The 22,118-nt window shown below is 57.9% G+C and overlaps 1 protein-coding gene across 1 annotated transcript in view; it reads left to right on the forward strand.

Moving 5' to 3' along the window:
• Nucleotides 1–22,118, forward strand: part of ZNF385C (zinc finger protein 385C) — an 80,916-nt gene that overhangs the window by 12,135 nt on the left and 46,663 nt on the right. Inside the window, 2 exon segments of the mRNA XM_055697344.1 lie at nucleotides 15,231–15,358; nucleotides 15,360–15,480. Coding sequence (XP_055553319.1) covers nucleotides 15,231–15,358; nucleotides 15,360–15,480 — 249 coding nt within the window.

Genomic DNA, 22,118 nt, shown 5'->3' on the forward strand with positions numbered 1-22,118 from the left:
GACCTGGCCACCTCCATCACTGCTGTCCCTCTGACCGGCCGCAAACCAGCTTTTTCCCCATCCCGGGTGGGTGTCAGCGTGGTGGGGCTGAGCCGGGTGGTTGGGCGGTGCCGATGCCTCCCTGCCTCCCCCCGCGCCCAACACGAAGAGCTCTCTTTTAGCCGAATAACCCCGCCGTGCTGGAGCCAAACGCATGTGAAAGGGCCTGTCTCCGAGCAGGAAAGAGCCATAAAGGGCCTATTTATGTAGCTGGCTCCTTGCAATGTTTTCAGACACAGCCCTCGCATGTTTTCATAACAGCAACGCCTCCAATCTCTCACCAGCTGCCAGCAGAGACGAGCCTTTCGCCGCTGTCCTCCGCTTGCATCCTGGCGTGCCCGGGGCCCTGGGTGGCCGCGGTTGGTGCCAGGGCAGCGCTGGGCTTGGCGGGGTGGGCGCAGGATGCGGGCGCTGCGGTGTTGGCTGCTTGGCGCAGGGCTGGCATGCTGCGCGCCCAACCGCTCGGTGATGCTCCGGCTGCCCTCCCCGGGTACCGAGCATCTGGGTAGCGCACAGGGCTGCAGCCGGCGTGGGGGCACGTGTGCGGGGGTCGAAATGTGGGGTTCCTCTTCCACCCTTCCTGCACGTCCCTGTTTGGAGCGTGTGCTGCCCCTCCAGCTCTCCTGTGCGCTCGGGAGCAACACTCACCCTTGGCAAGGGGCTGGCCAGCTGCTGGTGTTCCAGTTGGGATGCCGGCCCCAGCACGGGCAGCGGAGGCAGCCTGCAGGACCGTGCCTTGGCTCCCTCTGCCGATCCTGCCTGCGAGGGTGGCTCTGTGCCCACCCATGGGCAGCTCGGACCCTTGGCATGGACGGGCCGTGGTGTCTGGCGGCCGTGCATCCCAGGATGTGGACTTGCCAGCACCTCTGCCCGGGCCACCTTCCCACCGTCTTCCCTATCACCTGGAATTTGCTGGCGGGCAGCGCTGAGCACGGGGCTGCATCCTGCGCCTGGCTGGAGGAACGGCAGCTCCCCAGCTTCGCCCTGGGAATGCCGCTGTGGAAGAACCAGCCTCTCCTCCAGCCATGGCTCCCCTGCTGCTCATCGGCCACGTGCCCGGGTCGACGGGAGCTGCCTGCTCGGTGCCCAGTGCCGCCATCCCCCTGTGTCAGGCACCCGCCGGTGACAGCAAGGCAGCCCCCGCGGTGGCAGCGCCACAGTGGTGGCAGTGCCATGCGTGCTGACTGGTGTGGGAGGCAGGTGAGCGGCAGAGGAGGGAGATCTTTCCCGTTCAGCACCGATGCGCGGGAGGGAAGCAGGCACCGAGTGCCTTGGCTGGCGTGGAGCTGAGTGAGGCTCCTGTGGGCACCCCAGCACCCTGCGGGGACCCCGTAACTGCCCGAGCACTCTCCAGGCCACGCAGCTGTGACGGGCTCCTTGTCCCCTTTGGCGCGGTGTGACAGAGCAGGTGCTCAGGGAAGGGAGGGCAAAATTTCACCGAGTGCTGGGGGTGAGTCCCAGTGCCATCACCAGTCTCTCCTCCTGCACCAGCCGAGCCTGAGCTGGGACCTGAGCCTTGTGCTGTTACAAACCCACCCGAAGCCCCCCCATGCAGCAAGCCGTCTGCGGCACGTACCGTGCACGGCTCCGCGTGCCCGGGGCTGGCTGCTCACAGCCTGTGTCCACGTGTTTTCCATGGCAGGGAGACAAGTAACTTTTCATGAGTCCATTTACAAATTCCTTTCAAACAGGAAAGCTGACCCACTAGAGCTCATTAAATAACGTTAATGGTGCTGCCCAAATAAATATTAGAGCTGTCACCTGTGCTGCCAGCCAACACTTGCTGCCTTCTGGCCTTCTCGGAGCAAAGGTTTCTCAGTTTAATTGGACGCACGTGCTTCAGTCCTGACACCAGCGACCTCTGCTACAGCAAAGGATGCTCACACTGCGGCGATTGGCTTCCTGCGACTTTATCCTGGCCCTGCAAAAGCGGGGAGTGACTCCAGCCGGCTTGTGGGAGCCACGGGCTGCTGAGCTTGGAGATAACCAAAGAAACCAAAACAGCATGCGGAGAGGAGTTGACTGATACAGGTCACGCTTATCACCAAACTGATTAAACCCGAGCTCTAAAAGTCTTTTCCTCTTTCTTCTGTCCTCTACCCAGCAAGTAATGTATAACTTCATTAGTCCATGTCCAGGAGACACTGAAAGACATGGACAATTAATTATCATCTGTCCCATTTAATTTCCCTGCCGATCAGTGATGGTTTCCCAGCGGTTCACAGGCAAGTCAGCGTTTCAAGATGTGAGCTGAGGCTGAAAACCAGCGCTCCTACAGCGCAGCTGCCACTTGCGTAGCCCTGTGATGGGAACCTTGCACCCCCATTGCTCCCAGGGAACCCCTCAGCAGCACCTCCCAGTCCTCACTGCCACCAGGCTCAGGGGGCTTGGGCCTACCGTGCCACCCCCGGGCTGTAGGACCACCACCAGCAGGCTCCAGGCTTTAGGGGCTTGATGACTGGAAGGACCCAAAGTGCTGCCATGTACCAACACGTGTTCCATCCTTCCAGCCCAGGAAGGTGTCCACATCTCTCCCCAGCCTTCCCTGAGGCATTGCCCTACTGATGCGTGTAAGATTTTGTCACAGTTTGGAGAGTTTAATAATTCTGCCAGATCTGCACAAATACCCTTATTATGTGGCTGAGGCAGATCCTGGGTTTGGGTGCTCCAAGGATGCGAGAGGCGTCAGGATGCCCTGGAGGTGCAGGGTGCAGTAGGGTGGGACCAGTCACCCCATCATCCGAATACCTGCTGTGGGGGAGCCCCCCACCCTCCTGAGAGCTGCTGCCAGGGAGCCCAGGGGTGCCTGTGGTCCAGCACCGGGCAGTGCAGCATCCTGCTGGCGGGCTCCCATCCTGCTCGGGGCAGCCACGCCATGCACCCCAGTGCCTCAGAGCAGCCAGCAAAGCCTGGTGGAGAGCTGGTAGCTGGAAGTTCATAAAAATGAGTAAAACCAATTAAAAGGGAAATGGCTGAGCTCCCACCTCCTGCGAGGCGCCTCAGGTAAGCAGTGAGCTGCCTGAGCCAGCCGTGATGGGCACGGCCGGGCTGTCTCAGACTGGTCCCCAGCCTCAGCCAGCTGAAAGGAGCTCTGGGAGGGGTTTTGGTAAACACCCCAAAATCTCTATAAACAACTAAAAGGTTGCAGAAGTAATCCACAGATGGAGGGATTGCCATGGCTAATCTGAAGGCAGCAAGCACTGGCTGTGTGGTCCCTCTCTCTGAGGCATGAGAGCAGCGCGGATGCAGAAGTGAAGGACAGGTTTGGACCCTGACTTCTGTCTCCTCTGCCCCCCGTAGCTCTGGTGCCATCACTCTTTGCCTTACCCAGCCCCATCCTTCCTGCTGGTGCTGCTGGCCCGGCCGCGTCCCCTGCCCACTGCCCTGGTAGCGCTGGGGCTGATGCTCCCGCAGCCCCGAGGGGAACGGTAGCGGTGGGTCCCACCGGGTCCTGCCCGTTTGGTGCTCGCCTCAGGTCCTGCTTCCCAACTGCTCTGCAGAAAGCATTTCTCACAAGTTTCTTTCATAAGAAATGGTAAGCACAGGCTTTGATTCAGCTCTCCTTTTCCTTTCTTCCTTTTTTTTTTTTTTTTCTTTTTCACCCCCTTCCTAGTCCCAAATGAAGAAAGCCCTTTGATCGTGCCGGGTTCAGACTCCGTAACAAGCATCTCTGTTTGTATTGTGGGGTTGTCTGTGATAACGTGACAACGTGTCTCCTCGTCGTCTCACACACAATGAATTATTTCTTCCACTCTTTTTTTGTACCATCTCTGGGATAAATTACTGCTTCCAGTATTAGCAGATGGGCTTGTCAACCAGTGAAGCATCCTTAAACTCTTAGATTATATGCTGCCCAGCACAGAGTGCCGGCCACTGCGGCTCAACCAAGGCTGCAGTAAAATGTTTGTGTGGGGCATTGTCAGGCTGGCTTGAAAGCAAATTGCTTTGCCAATTTATTTTCTTTCCTGTGTATGAACATATTTTTCTTAAAGGGATGCTGTCGCATTGAATATGGAGCTGCCAACTGCAGGCATTAAAAAATCATGGGTCGTCCCATTTTCCATCCTCCCACTCTCAATTCTAAGAAAACAATAAATTCGGGGTTCTTTTTACTTGTCATCTACCTTTCAGCTAGAGATGCTTTTTCAAGCTCTTCCCAGCAGCTGGGAGGTTTGGGAACTTCAGTGCCATGACAAGCACTGCAGATCTGGGGCAGATCATGCCAGGGCGGATCGGCAGAGGGGCGATCCCCCTGCTGCGGGACCCCTGGTGTCAGGCTTGTTCTCTTGGTCCCTTCTCCCCAAAGGTCCGGGCTTGGTGGCCACGGTCAGAGGGCAGAGCTGGCAGCAGCCCTCGTGACAAAGTGCTCGGGGAGCCTTTCGTTCCTGCTGAAGCTGGTGGGGCTGAACCACGTGCTGGTAAAGCCAATTTTCCCCAGATTTGTCCCTGAAAGCATGTTGACCATCAAGCCCGATCCTGCTGCCTGGATTCTGTGTCACATATGCTGAAACTGATGCGGAAAATCCTCCTCCAGCTCTTATCTTTCCAAGCGCTTTTTTTTATTTATTTAGAGAACTTAATGAAAGTAGTTTTGTTATATTTTGACAAACTTTCATTTTTAGAGGGTGTTTTTAGGCAGCGAGCATAGTGCTTAACCAGGGAAGTAAATCGGGCGTTTGTCAGAACTGGGCAGCCTCCCGGGAATGCTGAGCACTGGAGGGATCGATCTGAACCCAGGTCTCGGTTTTGGCCAGGGGTTGGTGCTTCTCCTTCTCTCTGCTGCAGGTGACACCCAGCTGAAGGGCAGCCCCAGCTGGGCTGCGTTTGGGAGGGCTATAAAAAGGGGAGGGAGGCAGCCCTGGGGGTTTGGTAGGGGGTGTGCTGCTCAGCACCCCTGCACCTGCACCCCAGCACCCCTGCGCAGGGATTGCTTTGTCCTCCTAGCCAGACCTCCTGCAATGCTCTGGTAGGTCCTGGTGCCTGTTTCATTTGGGGGGTCCTGGACTGGAAAGAAATCATTTTGGTTTTGGTGGTGTTGGGTGCAGCTCCTTCTTGAGCTTGTGCTCTCCTGAGTGTGAACCTGGGATGGAGGCAGAGCCTTGGTCAGGACACGGGTATTTCAGTCCTGGTGGTTAACATACGTGCAACATATGGTCGTGGAAGGGTCAGAAGGCAGGCGTAATGCAAAGTCTTTTACCAGCCTTTTTAATGAAAATAGTTTTCGAAGCTATACTTTAATGGCAGTCTCATGGATTTGCAGGGCTCAGCTTATTTGCTGCCCCACCGCGTGGGCTCCAGAGCCGCCTCCGGTAGATCAGGTGTTTGATAACTTTTATTTTAATAAAGCACTGGGCTTGACTTTGATGGACTGATCCAAAGCACTACATGGATTTGAACAGATCCCATTGCAAATATCTTTATTTGATACCCCAGCAATGACTGGATTTCAAATGTCACTTGCTTAGCGCTATGAAATATTTAATTTAGGTTGTAATACAGTAGCCTGCAAGAACTTCAACTTAAATTGGAGGTCTCCGTGCTAGCCAGCAGCTATCCACAGACACGCTTAAAAGCCAGTTTCTGCCCCAAAAAGCTCCTGACCCAGATGTAGCAGTGAGGGGAGCCTGTGGGGACAACACTGATCATCTTTGCTGTGGGTCCGTGCTGGGACCCCAGCTCGGCTCTGTGAGTTGTGGTCGTGGGCATCCCCTACCTCTGCCCCCCAGGGCACACATGGGTGGGGGAATGTGACCGCCACCGTGATGCTCGTGGCTTTGTGCCTCCGGTGGTGGCCACTGCTGGCCCAGCCTTTGGCGCTGGTGGTGGCTCGCTGGGAGCTGGCAGCCCCTCGCCTGGCATCAGGTGCCGGGGTCAGGACCAAGCTGTGTGGTGATGGCAGAGCTGCCTTGGGCACAGCACCCACGCCTGGGCTGGGCAGGCGGAGCTGGAGCCTGGTGGGCACTGGGCTGTGGCCTCATCCTGCCTGGGCGGGCTGGCGGGGCTGCTGGCCCCCGGGGAGGGTCTTTTCTCACTTGAAAGCAAAAGCTTTGAGCGGTGCTTGCCTGGCGGGGCCTCCGAGCTTTGCTTTCTCTCCTTACATGGCTCTAGCACAAACCCAGCTGCAAGGAAACGCAGCTGAGCCCCGCAGAGGGAGCTGAACCGGCATGCTCTGAATTGGGGCTTTTGATGTTTAATGCGATAATCTCGTTCCAAGTCCTGCACATGTGGTAAATCATCTTGCCCAGGAACCTGCTTCTGGCAGCCTCAGCAAGAGGGGCACAAGGTGCTGCCAGGGCTCAGACCCCTCCCCATGGCAGAACGCGTTTCTCTGGGGTTTATTTTCTGGGATAAAATAGTTGCAGCAAGCTCAGCGAGGAGCCTGGGGTGGGGGTCGGGCCCAGGGCAGGGCGACCCCCAGCAGCCATGGGAGGGACGGTGCATTCGGGGAGCTCCGGTCCCAGCAAACCCGTGCCACGTGCGGCATCACCTCATGGTTTGTGGGTCTGTGCGAGTTGCCATGAGGGTCAGGGCTCTGTCAGGGTGGCAGGAGCCAGCCCTGCGGCCAGAGGAGATGCTGCCATCTCACAAGTGGTGTCTGGATTTGATTTCAGGGGGATCTGAAAGACAAAAAAAAAAAAAAAAAAAAAAAAAAAAAATCAACCCTGTTTGTAACAACTAAGAAGAGCCGGTGAGGAGCAGCTTGGCCAAGACTTGCCCCGTGGCTGCATCGGGTTGCACTCCATGGGTCTATTTTAAGAGGCAAGCGGGGGAGCAGCCAGAGCTGTCATCTGCCAGATCCCTTTGGCTGGGCACCGCCGCTCCGGCAGCTGCCCCGTGATTAACACTGTGCCAGGGTGACATCCCCGCTTTCCCCCCAAAGCTCGGCTAAGCTGCCTGTTTTATTCTTCTGCTGTGACACTTCAGATCCCCCACCTTGCCAGCTCCTCCCTGCTGGGATGATGCCCGCAGACAGCTCAGCCCTGGTGCTTTGCCCACCTGCATCCTCTGGGAGCTTTGTGCCCTCCTTTTATTTTGGCATCATGTGGGGGAGAGGGCTTGGGGCTGGGTGGCTGCACGGGGGACAGGCGCAGCCTAAGCTCGCCGTGGGTTTGTAATAGGTGGCTCTGCCCTAATCCTTGTGCTGATCACAAGAAACCTGAAGGATTTTGTGATCCTGCAAGCCCTGTGCCAGGCGTTCCTCAGCTGGCAGCGTGCGGAGCAGCCGGGGGGAGCCGCAGCCAGTTGGGATGATGAATCGCTGGCGCCTCAATCTTTCCTCTCCTGCTGCTCCCTGAGGCTGTGCTAACATTTACAGCTGAACCCCTGGGGACAAAATGTCAGGCTCCCTGCCTGTATCACATTGCTTTTTTCTCTGCTGGTGCAGGAGTGGGTGGGCTGCTACCAGGAGCCCACCCTCAGGGAGGAGCGGGACCTGGTCCTGGCAGACCCAGCACCACCTCATTGATCATTCTGCAAAGACACAGCCCGTGCGCCCTGCCTGTCCTGTCGCCACTGTCTTTTTCACTCTCGTTACCTCACTCTGCCCGTTTGGTCCCTGCTGAAGCTGATTAATCAACTCGTTATCAATGTGGTTTTAGAAGCTGAGGGATCAGGGGACCCTGGGATGGGAGCCGAGAGGCATTTCCCAGCTCTTGGTTCCTGGGGCACATGGGCATGTTCTCTTCTCCGCTGCAGAAAAGAAGCATTGCTCCCTCCGCGGCATCTCTTTTGGTTTGGGTTTTAGCTGTCCTGGCTGTTTGGGAGCAGGGCTGAGATCTGCTGATTCAGGGGACACGCAGCCCTGTGGTGTTAATGATCTCTGATGTGCAAACGAGAGGACATGCACAGCAGCAGCGGTGTGCTTGTGCAATGCTCTGTGTGCCCGGGGTGCTGCACGTTGTCCCACTGCCCTTCAGTGAGTGGGGCTGACGGGAGACCTGGGGGGCATCTGAGGGTAAAAGCCAGCCCGGGTGCTTCGAGGGGCTTGGATTCAAGGTCTGAGCCCCCTGCGTGCCCTGGTCCCTGTGCCAGGAGCCAGCCTGCAGCCCAGAGCTCTTTAGGAGGGCTGGCTCGTCCTAATCCTTGCTCTGACCAGGAAGGTTTATGGACTGATCCTAAAACGTGCCTCGCCCCGGCATTAGCAGAGCATATGTTGGGGCTGAAGGGGGGCAGAAGGGGGCTGGTTTGATGCCATGTTATGAAATGCTGAAAGTGATGCAGGCACGGCCAGGGCCCTCTGAAATCTGTGGTTTGCCCACGTGGGCACAGCTCTTAGTCTGGGACATCAGAGCATCTCTTTGGTGCTGTCGCAGGTCTCCTGGGCCACCCCATCCCGGGGCCACAGCCCCCCTGTGCTTGCCGCAGCCAAGACTGGCTGCCTTTGCATCCCTCTACCAGCGGCTGGTGCCTCTTAACGAAGCTGCACAGGGAATTTTCTGGGTCTGACCTTCGAGGCAGCCCAGGAAGCTGCCCCATCTCCCCATCCACCAACAAAGCTGATGTCAGGTGCATTCGCCTGCTCTTGGCTCAAGGTAGCTCCTCTGGTGCAGCCTCCTGCCAGCTGGCGCCTGCTCCCTCCCGTGACGTTCAGGGCTTTTTGGAAACTTGCTGAGCCGCAGGCACCCAGCTCCTACTCACCCCGGCTGGAGGCTGGAGGCTGCTGATGAGGGCTGATTTAGTGGCGATCGAACCGCATTTGAAGCGTTCCTTGAAATATGAGCCAAGTGTCGGAAACTCGCCGGGTGTAGGGGCGTTCGCTGTGCCCTGACAGCCGTGGCACACGGGCAGGAGCTGGCTGGGTGGCTGCGAAGGGCAAGGCTCCGCGCTCCCTTTGCCGGCGACCAGGTAAGAGCCTCCCCGTGCTGGGCTGGGGGCACCAGGTGCTGCCTCTAAAGCATCGCTTTGTGCTGAGCCCAAATGGGTGGGTGGGCTGGAAATCGCCTGCACCAGCAGTGAGGGGTCTGTGCCAAGGCAGGACTGTGGTGGCTGCCACCCCCAAGCCGGGGTCCTCTGTTCCCTGGGGGGGTCTGGGGCTCCTGGGGGTCTCTGGAGGGCAGCTGTGGCTGGGGATCCACGGTGCAAATACCTGCATGGTGGTGACGGGATCACGGGGCTGCCCCAGATCTGAACTGACCCTCTGCTGAGATTTACACCCCCAAGCGTGGTGTAATTACTGGCTGATTTAGCTCATTCAGGCCAATTTTAATGGGGACACACTGTCAGCTCCAAAGGCAAGTTTCAGTAGAAAAACGCAGACTGAGCCAGCAGTGAGATGCGGTGATTTGAGTTGTGAGTTGAGTCGTGATTTGAGTTGCGCTCGGGTAAGGGACCGTGGTGTTTGCTGGCTGTCCTGGGGATCCTTACAAATGCAAACAGGGCCACTGCAAATTAGCTCATTGCTTCGGGGGGTGGGGGGGTTTAAGTGAGTTTTGTGACAGCTGTTGGTGGCGACTTTAATACTAATTCTTGTACTTCCGTTGCTTTTATTTACGATGACGTGCACTCAACCAGAAATAAGGAAAGCGGATTCCGTGTTATGAAATCATGTGAACTCAAATCAGATTACTTTTTTTTTTTTTAAGGTTTCTTAGATTTCTCTCTTGGCAAATTCATCCAGACTTTAGGTTCAGGTGGCTGTTGCCCCAGTTCTATATTGTGGAATACGGGATCTTCAGATCAGGAATGTTGATGCTGCTCCGACTCCGCAGCGAAGGCGGTTTTAGTTGCGTGGTGGTTCTGGCCCCGCGTGTTGACTCTGTTTTGTTCAAGCCAAATAAAATGCCCATGGGGTGCAAATTGGTGCCGATGGCAGGAGGGAGCCTGAGGGTCCCTGCTGGGGTGGGACTGGGAGAACATCCCTGGGCAGATGCTCGGGCTGCATCAGTGGGGAAACCTCTGGCCGGGCTGTGTTTAACCGCACTCCCTGCACCCCGGGATGGCCTCGCTGGGTCTGTCCTTGTGTTATCCAGATTATGGAGCATCAGAATTGAGGCAAAGGACCCAGCATGCACCGAACCTGCGCTCTCATCGGGATTTTGTAGCTTAGCCAGAACCCTGCTATCCTGGTGGCTTAGCTCATGCCCATCCCACTGCTTTTCTGGGTGCAAGCCTATTCCCTCTGCTAAAAATCAGCTGTTTGGAGATTCTGGGGGACACAGCATGGAGGGTGGGTGACTGCAAGACCTCTGCCACATGCCCTGAGCTCCAACTCCTCCTTTGCAGGCTGAGGGTGTGTAAATGTGTCAGCACGCTGCAGATGTCTGCTGGCATCGCCTCCGCTAATCCCCCTTGCTCCTCCCTGCCGGCGTCGGGAGCTGCTGTCGCCCACAAGCTCCTGGCAGAGCCGCTGGGCAGAAGGTGGCCAAGTGTGGCACAGGCCACTCTTTGGTCCACCCACACAGCCCAGGGGCTCACCGAGGCTTGACCCTGCCTGGCTGCAGAGGTGAGGGATGCTGCGTCAGCACGGTGCGTGGGCAGGCGCGTGGCAGCATGGTGCCTGCAGTCTCACAAGAGTTTGGTTGGCGTTTAGGAGCCCAAGTAAAGGATGTCCCAGCGTGGGGCTGCTGCAAAAGCTCAGCTGCTGGCCACACGCAGCAAAAGGGTGTCCCCCGCAGAGGGGACCACGGGGCAGGGCAAGCTGGCTTCCTGCGAAGAGTGCCTGGAGGTGCCGGCGTCTTGGGAAATGGGATCTCATTGCCGGGTGCGCACCAAGGACAGGGCAAGGCCCCGGGTGCTCAGGCAACCAGACAAGGTTCTCCAGGGGCTAAAATTAATTTGGGCTTCAGCTCAAGCGTTACACCGGCACCCGGGGGTGCAGCATCCCTGGGACCAGCACCAATACTGGGACAGGGTCCTGCAGCCTGGGCTGCTGGTGCAAATGAATCCGGCCTGGCTCCTGGGAGGAGAAATCACTTTTGGTGGGGAAGTGTGGTCCATGGGGGGGCTGGACTGCGGCGGTCGGCAAAGGGAGTGGTGGCTGCAAAGGTCCTGGAGCAGATGAAGTCGTGTGTCCTCACCCGGCAGAGCCCAACTGCTGCATCCCTTCCACCCACATGGATATGCTCCCTGGATCGGAGGCCATCCTGCACCCTTTATAAACCAGAGCGTTTCTTATATCAGATATTTAACACCTGGATTTTAAATTCTAACATTTGTCAGCACTTTACAGCCTGTTGCAACATGTTTATGGTGTTATTAAAGAAAGAAAGAGAGGGAGAGACGCAAGGTTATGGGCTACTATACAAGAGTATAAAAGTGACCTTAGAATTACAAACTTGCTGTGCAGACCCGTCTGCCCGCTGTGCTGGGGACACTGCCCCGGCTGCTGGGAGTGACAGGGGACGAGGGGATGGCAATAGAATCGATTTGTTATTCCAAGTGATCATGAGCAATAAAAGCAGCAAGGACTAGAGGGGAAAAGCTCCCCTGGACTCGGCGTGCTGCGGGCAGGGTGACCTGGGCTGAGGACCAGTGTCTGGCGGGGGACGGGCTGGGGGCTCACCATGCCGGGTGGGCAGCGTGTTCTGGAAATGCCATGTGGTGGGAGGACGGGTGCTTTGACGCAGCGCTCGCCACCGCGGTGACACCCAAGCCGCTCTGACCTTCTTTTATTTCAGAGAGATTTGGACATCTGTCAGGGAGCTTTTCGCACCCGGCAGGAGCCTTTTGCCCCGGTGGGGCCGGCACAGCCCTTGGTGGCTCCGAGCAAAGGGCAGCAAAACGTGTGGATAGCAGGGGGGGCATCGCAGGTCTGTTGGGGTGTCACTGATGCTGATCAGCCTGGGTAGAGGTGGGTGAGTGGGCAGCTCGGCCCCCCATCCCAGTGGAGCCCTGTGTCCCTTGGGAAGACCACCCAAAAGATGAGGTTGCTGATGGTCCTCCATGGAGAAGATAAAACCTTGGCTTCATTGGCCCCGGGGTGGGATAAGGTGGTGGAACTGGGATGTGCTGACCCTGTGCTTCGTTTTGGGTTTGGCTCAGAGCCCCTGAGTCACCCTGGGGCTGTGGGGGTGTCACTTAACCTTCACCGTACCTCAGTTTCCCTCCTGTGAAAGGGGCTGTTAGCCCCCCAAAAGATCCTCAATGCCTTGCAGAAAAGGCAAAATCTGCCCCAAAGGAGCCACCAGTCGGGGAGCCGCAGGCCCTCATGCCGTCAGGGACCTGTCCCAGCCAGAAGTCACCGAATTTATGGTGCTGACACCTGAGAAGCAGAACAGGCGCAGCAGAAATTAAGTGAATGAGACAAGCGTGCATGCAATTAGGACAGACCTTTTAAACACTGCAATGAGAGCCGGGACAGGGAGCCACTGTCTAATCAAAGCAGCAGCAGCAATTCCCCCCCGCCCCCTTTTTTTTTTTTTTTTTTTTTTTTTTTTTTTTAAGACAAGGGAGACTTTTGGGATACTTTGTCCACATAATATTCCAATTTTAGCTCTGCCTCCCGGGATGTAATTGCATTAAAAATACCCAGGGAGGGGGAGGATGCCAAGGGCACCCGGGGACCTGCCTCTGCTGGCGTGTCCCCACCAGCGTTTCACATTCCTGATGCTGATAGTCTCCCACATCTGCTTTCCGGCTGCTCGGCTAATGGTTATTCTGGTAACAGCCCTCTCCCCATGGTCCCACAGGGCTCCCTGCCCGTCCGAGTGTGATCGTGCATCGATCGCTGTGACTTTTGGGGAATGGCCACAGCTGATGTGGCTCGGTTGGAGGCTGGAGTCTTTGCTCTGGGTGCGGGGCAGCTGTGCCAGCCCCATGCGTGCTGAATCCAGGAGATATAATTTGAAAAACTTCTGATTTTGTAAATAAAATTTATGGGGAAGGTGAGCCTTTCAGGGTTGGGCTGTGCTTTTTTCACCTGTCTCAAGCACAAGGGCTATGAGTTCCCTTTCATTTTCATTGGAAGGTGAAGCTGGAGCTTCAGGAAAAATCCTGAGGTCTCTAGAGAGAGTCCAGGATTGATGGGTACCAGCGGGCTGCACGTGACCTTCAGGCTCCTAAATCCTTCTGCCAAAAAGTAGTTGTACTTACTTTTAATGTAAAGTTTCATTTAGTTACGCTGCTTAGTATTTTAATTGGTGAAGCAGGAGTTTAAGGACCTTATTGCAAATGATCGTGGAGTAATCAAGGTTGGAAGGGATGTTGGTTGGTCCAACCTTCTGCCCGATGCGCAACTGGCTTCAGGGTTGGAGCACGTTGTGTGGGTCCTGGTCCATCCCTGCATGCGACTCCCCCTCCCTGAGCAAAAATGATCATAATTCCTGCAGGGGATAGTGGCACCGGGGTGCTGGGATCCCCTGGGGTGACACCGGGCTGGCTCCGTGTACCAGCCAGTAGTGTCGGGGAGCACAGCCTGGGTCCCCGTCCATCCCTGTGAGTCCTGGCTTTTGCCTCCAGCTCAACTAAACAGCTCGTGGAAAAACCTTCCGTTACTTTTTGCAAAAATTTCATTTTAAAATTTAAAAAGGAAATTTAAAATTTGCTAAAAGATGAGGGGAGATGCTTGCTCCGGGGAGCTGGGAAGAGCAAGGTGAGACCGGTGCCTTGAGAACGCCCGAACCCGCTGAGGACTGGTGCGCCCCGCTTCCGCAGGGTGGGGGGTACCCGCGCCCCCCGCATCCCGGCCCGCGCTGCCGTGGGCCCCCACGCGTGGAACGTCTGCGCCCCCGCGGGGCCGCGGCCGGGGCTGCAGCGCCTGGAGAGCAGCCGGGCGCCCCCCGGGGGTCCCGGCACCCAGCTGGGTGGCTCTGCGTGCTCCCCGTGGGTGCTGGGTGAGGGGTGGGGGGTCAGCACCCCCGGACGCCCCCCTGCCCCCCGCCATGGGTGGGCAGACCCCCAGAACATCCCCCTGCCCCATGCCATGGGTGGGCAGACCCCTCCCCCCGGAACACTCCCCTGCCCCCCGCCATGGGTGGGCAGCCCCCTGGAACACTCCCCTGACCCCCGCCATGGGTGGGCAGCCCCCCAGAACACTCCCCTGCCCCCCGCCGGGCTGGCTGCTGGGGACCCAAGGGGCACTTCTTGGGGCGCTCAAGGGTCGTCTTGGGGGAGAAATTAGACTCATCCCCAGTGGAGCCTGTGGGTGCGTGTACGGGGATGGGTGGGGAGGGCTGGGTGCACGGTGGGAGCAGGACTGGGGGACACCAGCTGTGTCCAAGGGGATGCGCAGGGATCCCCCCGGCAGGAACAGTGGGCTGGGGCTGCTGAGTGAGGGTCTCCAGGATGGTAGCCCACCAAACCAGGCAGGGATGGCAGCGGCATTTCAGGCTGCCTATTGCACAAACCAAAGCCTCTGGTCTGGTCCCTGATGGCTGAGGGGTGCACAGGTGAACCCCGAGCTGTGCCTGTGCAGCCCTTCCTGAGGATGCCAGGGACACCCAGGGCACCTTTGGGGCCTCTCTGACCACCCGCAGACACCCTGGTCCCCCACTCTTGGCCCCTCGGGGTGTCTCGGCGCAGCGTGCCTGGGTGTATTTGTAAGCAGCAGCTGCCAGCTCCAAGGTGGTAACTGGATCGCCGGGCTCGGGTGACCTTCGTGCCTCTCTGAGGCTCAGTTCTGGATGTCCCACCAGCTCCCAGTTTGGGGTCGGGCAGTGGGGACAGTGTGTCTGTGAGGTGAGGGCTGTCCCTGGCTGACCCCAGCCCCTCCGTGGGCTGCTCTTCCATGTGGTGTCCCTGTCTGGGGTCTGGGGCTTGAGCTCCCTGTGCCAGTCCGTCCCACAGAGCCCAGCATCTGGGACAGGCACCCCCTTAAAGTGGGTGAGCAAGGGCTTGAGGTGCCGGTGGCAGTCCTCCTGGGGACACCAGGCAGCATGCAGCTCCTTCCAGTTGAATTTCTTGTCCCCAGAGTTGGTTACCATCCCAGCTCTGCCCTGGGTCAACTGACGGTGCTGTCCCGGAGTGCACAGAAAGACTTTTAACTGGCACGAGGAGTGTCGCCTGGTGCTAGAAACCTGGAAGAAGTGGGTTATTCCCTGCTCCAGCTCCTCCTAGAAATCTGCTGCTCATGTTGTCTTGCCTAACGCAACTCCTCGCACGGATGCAACCGCTGTTGCTCTTGCTCAGGGAGTCCCCCCAGCTGCAGGCGGCCTGGGCACCACGCAGGTGTGGGACCTCTGCTGGGTTTTCCTGCCTCGCCTGGCCCCTCTCCCCATCCTTCTGTCCTCACGGCGGGTCTGTCCTTCCTCCCGCAGGCATGAAGCGCCCCCTGAGCCCATCCCACAACCCCGAGAACGGGGTACGGCTGGTGGAGGCGGCCAGCTGCCCGCCGAGCCAGCCCGAGCAGCGCCTGAAGCGGGAGAAGAAGCACCAGTCGTTCACAGCTTTGCGACGTCTGCAACATCCAGCTCAACTCAGCCGCTCAGGCACAGATCCACTACAACGGCAAGTCCCACCAGAAGCGCCTCAAGCAGCTCAACAAGGGGAAGATGCCGGCAGCCCAAGGTAGGAGCCCATCCATCAGGTCAAGGTTGCCCAAAGGCTGCCCTCGCTCCGGGATAGCTCCTCGCTGGGCTTGGTGTGCTGGATTCGTGGGATGCTCAGGAACGCTGTGCTGTGTCCTTGGCATCGTCACTCGCTGGGCTGCCTGAGCTCCAGGGGCGTCCCAGGAGCCTGAGAGCCCACTCTGCTGCGCTGGATGGCTGGACACATGGGGGTCCTGTCCATGGGCAAAGGCAGTCGCTGGTACTTTGCGTCTTCGTGAGCATCTTCTTGGGTTTCTGTAGATGACTCGTGCAGCTGGGATGAGCGCATCCAAGGGTGGAGTGGCTGTCGGCTTCTGGGTTACTGGCTACCTGCTTCCAGGTGCCATCTTGACTCTGTGCCTCCTGCCGTGCACATCTCCTGGAGCTGTGCTGAGTTTGGCTGTTGTTGTCTTGAAATGCTGCTTAGATTTTGGTGCTGAGGGTTACGGATGGACTTCTCAAAAGCTCTCAAGTGACGTTTTCAAATATGGTTGGAGTTTTGTTGGAAAGTATGATCTTCTGAAACTTCATCTCTGTTTTTCTGTTGAGGTGCTCAGCACTGGCAACCCCTGTTGACCTGCCGTGCCCTGTGCTCAGGTACTGCAGCGCTACGTAGCTCTGTGGGTCCCACTGGCCCTTTGACATGTAATGTCCTTGGCAAATTGTCCTGTTGTGCTGGTGGGGGGTGGGAATCTTGCTGCTTTGCAAGGGGAGGGCTCCCATGGTGTGTTTGCACAGGGGGGGGTCACGGCCCTGGGTCCGTTGTGCAAGGGGAGCTGTTGCCAGCCCTCAGCTCGCTGAGGTCCCGGCGAGCGCTGGGATATTGTCTGCTGCGACACTGACGCTTGAAGGGCCTTACACAAATCAGACAAGCTGCGCCGCCTGGGGTCCGTGTGTTTAACAGGGTCGATCTGTTCCAGTGAGAAGGAAAGCACCAGTGTTGCAACAAGGGCAGGTTTTGTTTTCCTTTTAGAGACTGATGTTTATCACAAAAGCCACTTAGCAGAAGTGGCAGCCGAGACAGCTCCGTGCTTGCCCTTGACAAGATGTTTTAAGGTCGGTGGTTTTCTTTCACCAAGCGTTTAGGTGATGGGCTGAGTGCGCTGGACCTCGGGCACTGCATCATCAGGAGGCACAAGTGTGGGTTTTGGGATGCCCCTAAGTGTCTGAGCTCCCGGGGGTGACACGCTCAGTGGCCTGTGTTACTTGCTGATCATCCACACGATGCGATGCTGGGGGTGTAACGCTCCGGGGCTGCTGCAAGTTGTGGATGGTTTCTCCTTTGGGCAGTGGAGCTCCTGTTAATCATCTAATTATTATAAAACACCTCAGCTGTGTTATGGCTGGCAAGAGAGCAGCCCAGCATCATCCCTCCAGGCGGGCTCGACGTCCACTCCATGTTTGCAGCTCCGGGAGGTGCAGAGCCGCGTGTTGACTAGTTGTCAGGCTGCAGCGTGAGCAAGGAGAACTCTGCTGAAAAGCACCGAGGGGATCCGTGTTGCGCTGAGCCAACTAACCGAGTCTCTGCCTTCCTCCCCTTAGTTCTTGGGGGCACTTTCCGAGCAGGCGAGAAGGGCTGGTGCTTGTCCCCGGGGTTGGGTGGGTGGTCCCAGCCCCTCACCTGCCAGCCACCGCAGGGATGCTGGTGCACGGCGGGCGCTGTGCCGCCAGGTGGGAGCTCGTGCGAGGGCAAGGACTCGCTTGCCCTCTGTGCAATCTGTTAGCCTTCACCTGGCTGGGCCCCGTACAGCTGACTGCAGCAGATTTTCTCTTGAATAAAAGCAGGGAAATGTGCCCAGAAACGTCACCCTGCAACAACGGTTGACCAGCTCTGCCCGAGCCGCTTGGCTGCGAGGGTTTGTGTGGGGTTAAGCAGCAAATCCAGGGAATTGCTCCTTCCTGAGGCTGGTGAGGACACCTGTGCCCGGAGCTGGTGTCCCCTGGGGGGCCAGGGGCCAGTGCTTCCCCCAGACCCTGCTGCATTTGAGGAGGGTGTTGCTGGCTGCGCACCCTGCGGCTGCTCTGCAGGGAGCAGGGGTCACAGGGGGTCCGGGCACAGCCCCCTCGAGCTGCACTGGGCAGCCAGCTTGGCAGCTGCCCTCCTTTCCTGACAGACCAATTACAGGTGGGATCAATGAGCTGAGGTCTCCAAAGCACTTTGTAGTTAATTGATGCCTTTATCTGGTGTGAGGATAACAAGGAGTTGACGGATAGGGAAAGGGCAGGAATGTGCTGGAATTCTTTAAAACCTGGCGTGTTTGGTGCTGACCCATCACTCCCGAGCCCCCTGCGCCCGGCAGCCCCCTGGCGTGCTATCCTGCTCTGCTGAAGAGCCGTGGGGGGTTGGAGTCCGGTGCCAATTTTGTCAGGCAATGTTTGTTTAATAACATCAGAAGGGCTGGCAAACAAATCTGCAAGGCTTTTGCAAACAGCAAAGCAGCAGCGGGTTGCAGGGTGGTAAAACCTGCAGTGTCTGCCCCCTCCCCCCAGCCCTGGTTAGGGGGGTGGGTGATCGCAGCAGCGTGTCCCACACACACCATGCTCACTGGGTACCAGGGTGGCCCAGCTCGGTGCCGGTGCCTTCGCTGCTGGGCTCACTGGTGGCTCCTGGCGCATCTGCGGGGGGGGGGGTGCAGGGTCCTGGATGCGAACTTGGACCCGTGCTCCCCTCCAGCATTTTCCATCTCGCTGAACACTGAGTTTCCTCAGGTCAGTGGTGGCAGGACCTGGCTCGCAGGCGGGTCAGGAGGATGCTTGTCCCCAGCACACCAAGAGGGTGGGCAGCCGGGCGCTGCGGGTGCTGCCACTGCCCTGGCCGCAGTGCCCTGGCCTTGGCAGACCCCTGGGGATCAGCCTGTATAAATACCTGCTCCTGCTCTTGCTAGAGACGGGGCAGGCTGGAGCCATAAATTCCTAGCATGGCAGTGGTCGTCTGAATGCCAACTCCTGCCCTCCCTGGTGGTGGTTTGGTTTGAGCAGGGCCTGGGATATGCAAATGAGCGGCTCTGTTTATCCTCCTTTACTGACAGATGGAAATATTGCTTGCTATTTTAATGGGAACAGGGCTCATAAATTCCAGCCTGCAACTTCCAGATTCTCCCCCTGGACCCGGTTGTGGCTCGATGGGAGGCTGTCCAGGGATGTGTTCCCTACCGAGCCAAAGAATCTCAGAGCATACAAGTATGCTCTTTGTACTTCTGCATCATCCCTGACCTCTGCCAGCGTCCAGGGCTCCAGCAGACAGCCAGAGCCCTCGGGGCTTTGCTGCGCTGGCAGCCTCACGCACGCTTTGCTCTGGCGTTCAAGGTGAAGTCAGCTTCTGCTTGTGCAGGGCTGCAATTTGCTTATGTGGGGAAATCGCAGGCGGCATCTGCTCCCCTCGGCTGCCCACCCCTCCTGCCCCCACCGCAGCAGTGGGGAAGCTGCGCCCATGCAGGATGCTGCTCCTGCCACAGCCTGCCCTGCTCCTCCGGAGCCGACCTTCTCCCCCACGCTTTTGGTTAAAAATGTCATTTCCAGCTTTGTCACGGGGAGCCTTTCCCGGCCTCCTGAGGGATGAGCTTGGGGGGCACGTGGCCGCCAATCACAAATTAGGGCTGGGAACCGGCTGACACGACGCCCATGTCCCCTTTGCGCCGGTCACACCGATGGCACTGTGGCTGCTCGGTGCCACCCAGCCCCGTGTCACCAGTGCTGGGAGAGGGGCTGAGCCCCCACCCCCCACCCCAGCCATCCACAGCTGCCGAGAGGGGACCAGCCCTTTCTGCCTTGCCCAGGGGAGCTCAGGACAAGGCTGGAAAGGTGCCTGGGCTGCAGCGTGGGTGGGAGGGTGACGGTTGCTTGGGCGAAGCTGGGTGCTGGGGGGACCCATCACACTCCTCTTGGAGCCCTTCACCTGCCAAACCAGCACCTTTGGGAGCACCTTCTCAGGCAGCTCCTGGCCAAGATGCCAGCTCTGGTGATGGGCTCAGCCCAGCACAACCCACAGAGCGGGCAGGCTGACATGGGGCTGATAGCGTGTCAGCGCTGGGGCAGCCTCAGGAGAAGGGGGTGTTTTTAAAGGCAATAGATTAAACAAAATAATTGAGTTAAACAAAGACGGGATGTTCTGCTGAGCTGGAATCTCTGTCTCGCACTGACATCTACAGCTACATCAAAGGCAGCTTCCGCAGACGCTGCTCGATCTTCCCCGTTTCCCCTCTGGCTTCTCTGATCAGTTATTTTCTGCAAAGCTGTAATCACTTGCATTTGGAGGAACGAAGCTGTGGAGGAGCTTAGCTGGCAAACAGATGTGCTAATCAGTATCATTACAATTTATTAGCTCTATGCCAGGAAGACACCCACCCCCCCACCCCCCCCAACTTAAAAACAAATTATTGTTCATTAGGCATTTTCTTGCATGGCAAATCATAGATTTCCACTGTCTCCTGTTGAATTGCAGCGCAGGCGACAATTAGATACAGGGATGTCCACAGATGAAAGATGCTTCCCTGTTGCAGATGCCAGTCCAAATCCAACTGGGTCAAGAGTGATTTAATTACTGCCTGTGATTTTTCAAGGGTGCCCAAGTGAGCTCAGTTTGCTCTTGGTGTCCTCGTGCACCCCCAGCCAGGAGATGGAAAAAAAAACCCCTCCTTGTTCTGGTGGCAAAGGAGCAGAAGGAGCTGTGCCACCCTGAAATGGGGAGCAGTGGCTGCAGTGCCAGCACAAAGTGCTGGTGAGGGCAGGGGACAGGGGACGAGGGTTTGCTGCTTCCCTTTTCCTCCTGGATGATCTCAGGGGCTGCCCATCACAGGATGGGCTAGGCTGGCGTGTTTCAGGAATTTACACCCTTGCTGTCCACTGCTCCCCAAAAAGGCCCTTCCACCAGTGTCTCGAAAAAGTCACGGGATGTAGAGAGCAGCTCGTGCTGCCTGGCTGCCGGAGCTGGTGTCCCTGGGCCCTGTCAGCTCCCATCTCACTGAAAGGCAGCGGGAAGCTCTCGCCTTTGGAGCAGGAATCTCCCGGCTTCCCGGGCAGATCCGAGCTGACAGCAGCTCATGTCCCCCTTGGCCAGGGGCGGTGGGAAGGACACCCTGCCTAGGCATTTCCCATGCCAGGAGGGTCTACGCCAGCCCCAACCCCACCTCAAACCACCTTTCCCAGCCCTGGGGGCTGCCAGGTTTCTCCCCCAAACCCAGTGCTGTGGTCGGGTGGGCACCGTTGGGTCAAAACACCCAGAGCCCGCTGTGCCCTGGTGTTAATCCATGTCACAAAGTCTTCCTCTGCTCCACATGCCCCCATGGTGTTCTGTACCCAGACCCTCTCCAGGGCTGCCCAGTGCCATCCCAGTGCTCACACTGGGGCTCCAGGCGCTGCCATGCCCACCCGCTTGGCAGCGCAGCGCTGAAATAACGGCTCCTCGCGAAGGGAAAGAGTCCGGTTTCCCCAATTAGCTGCCGAAATGTCTGTCTGTGCGTGTTTGCAGAGCAGAAGGGTTTGAGATGAGCAGAGAAATCGGTGTGACAGCTTCAGCATCGCTGGGTGCGCAGCGGAGCGGATGGGCCCCAGGAGGGGACATGGGGACCCCATGGGAGCCTGTGCCAGGAGCCGGGGAGGGGCGGGCAGCTGCCGGTGGGAGTTATCTTGTGTTGCACGGGGGGTGCCAGCCAACCCCCCCCCGATTCTGGCAGCAGGCAGAGCTGCTTCTGGGTGCTGGGGGGGGAACCCACTCCCCTCAAGTGGTTCCTCTGTCACAGCCTGTGGTGCAGACACGGGGTCACCATGTGTGAAATTTGGTTTATCCAGACAGAAGCGATGGGCTGTGGCTGCAGGGGGGTCCTGGGGTGCTGCACCACTGAATGAAGCCTGGCACCCCCCGGGCATCGCCCAGGCTGTCGGTGGCCTGGGCGAGCTGTCCTCAGCATGCAAGCGGAGGGTCCCTGCAGCCTGTTGTGCCGAAGGAGGAGTACCAGTTCACGGCCGTGCTCTGCTGGGCTGGGATAACCCTGCCGGTAGACAAGCCTGAAACCCAGAGCATCACCTGGGAAATCAGTGCCCAGGTGTGGAGACCAGCAGCAGGAGGGGAACTGGGGGGGGTGTCTGACCATGGATGGTCCAGTGGGTGCGTCGCCGCTGCCTGATCCTGCTCTGTGCGCTCCAGCATCTCAGGGCTCAGCTGCCTCCTCTTGCCTTCCCCCTGCTGCTCTCTGCCGTCTGTGCTCTTTAGCTGTTAATTACCAAGAAAATGGGTGCCAATCTAATTTTTTTCAATTTCATGTTATGCACGGAATCCTTTAATTGTCTTTAATAAACAGGGCGATGCTCGGTGGCGCTTTGTCTGCAATAAAATCCAGTGTATTGATTTAAACAATATACAAACATGCAGGATTAGAGTCTAATTGGGGACTAATCGGGGTGCAACAGCCACGTCGCCAGCTGGGCCGGGGCTGGGATGTCCTCGAAGCCGGGGCAGGTGCGGTGGGAACGTGCCCGGCTCCGTGTCGGTCCTTGCCAGGAGCCCCCACCCCTGACCAGCCTCAGCAGCCCGCAGGGAGCTGCAGCAGTGATGCTGCAGGGGGGGTGAAAGTCAGTTTTTTCTGGCTTCCCCTGTAATTCCTGCAGTGGTTTGTTGCTCTC

Source organism: Falco cherrug, chromosome 20 (assembly GCF_023634085.1).
Source record: "Falco cherrug isolate bFalChe1 chromosome 20, bFalChe1.pri, whole genome shotgun sequence".
Lineage (NCBI taxonomy): Eukaryota > Metazoa > Chordata > Aves > Falconiformes > Falconidae > Falco > Falco cherrug.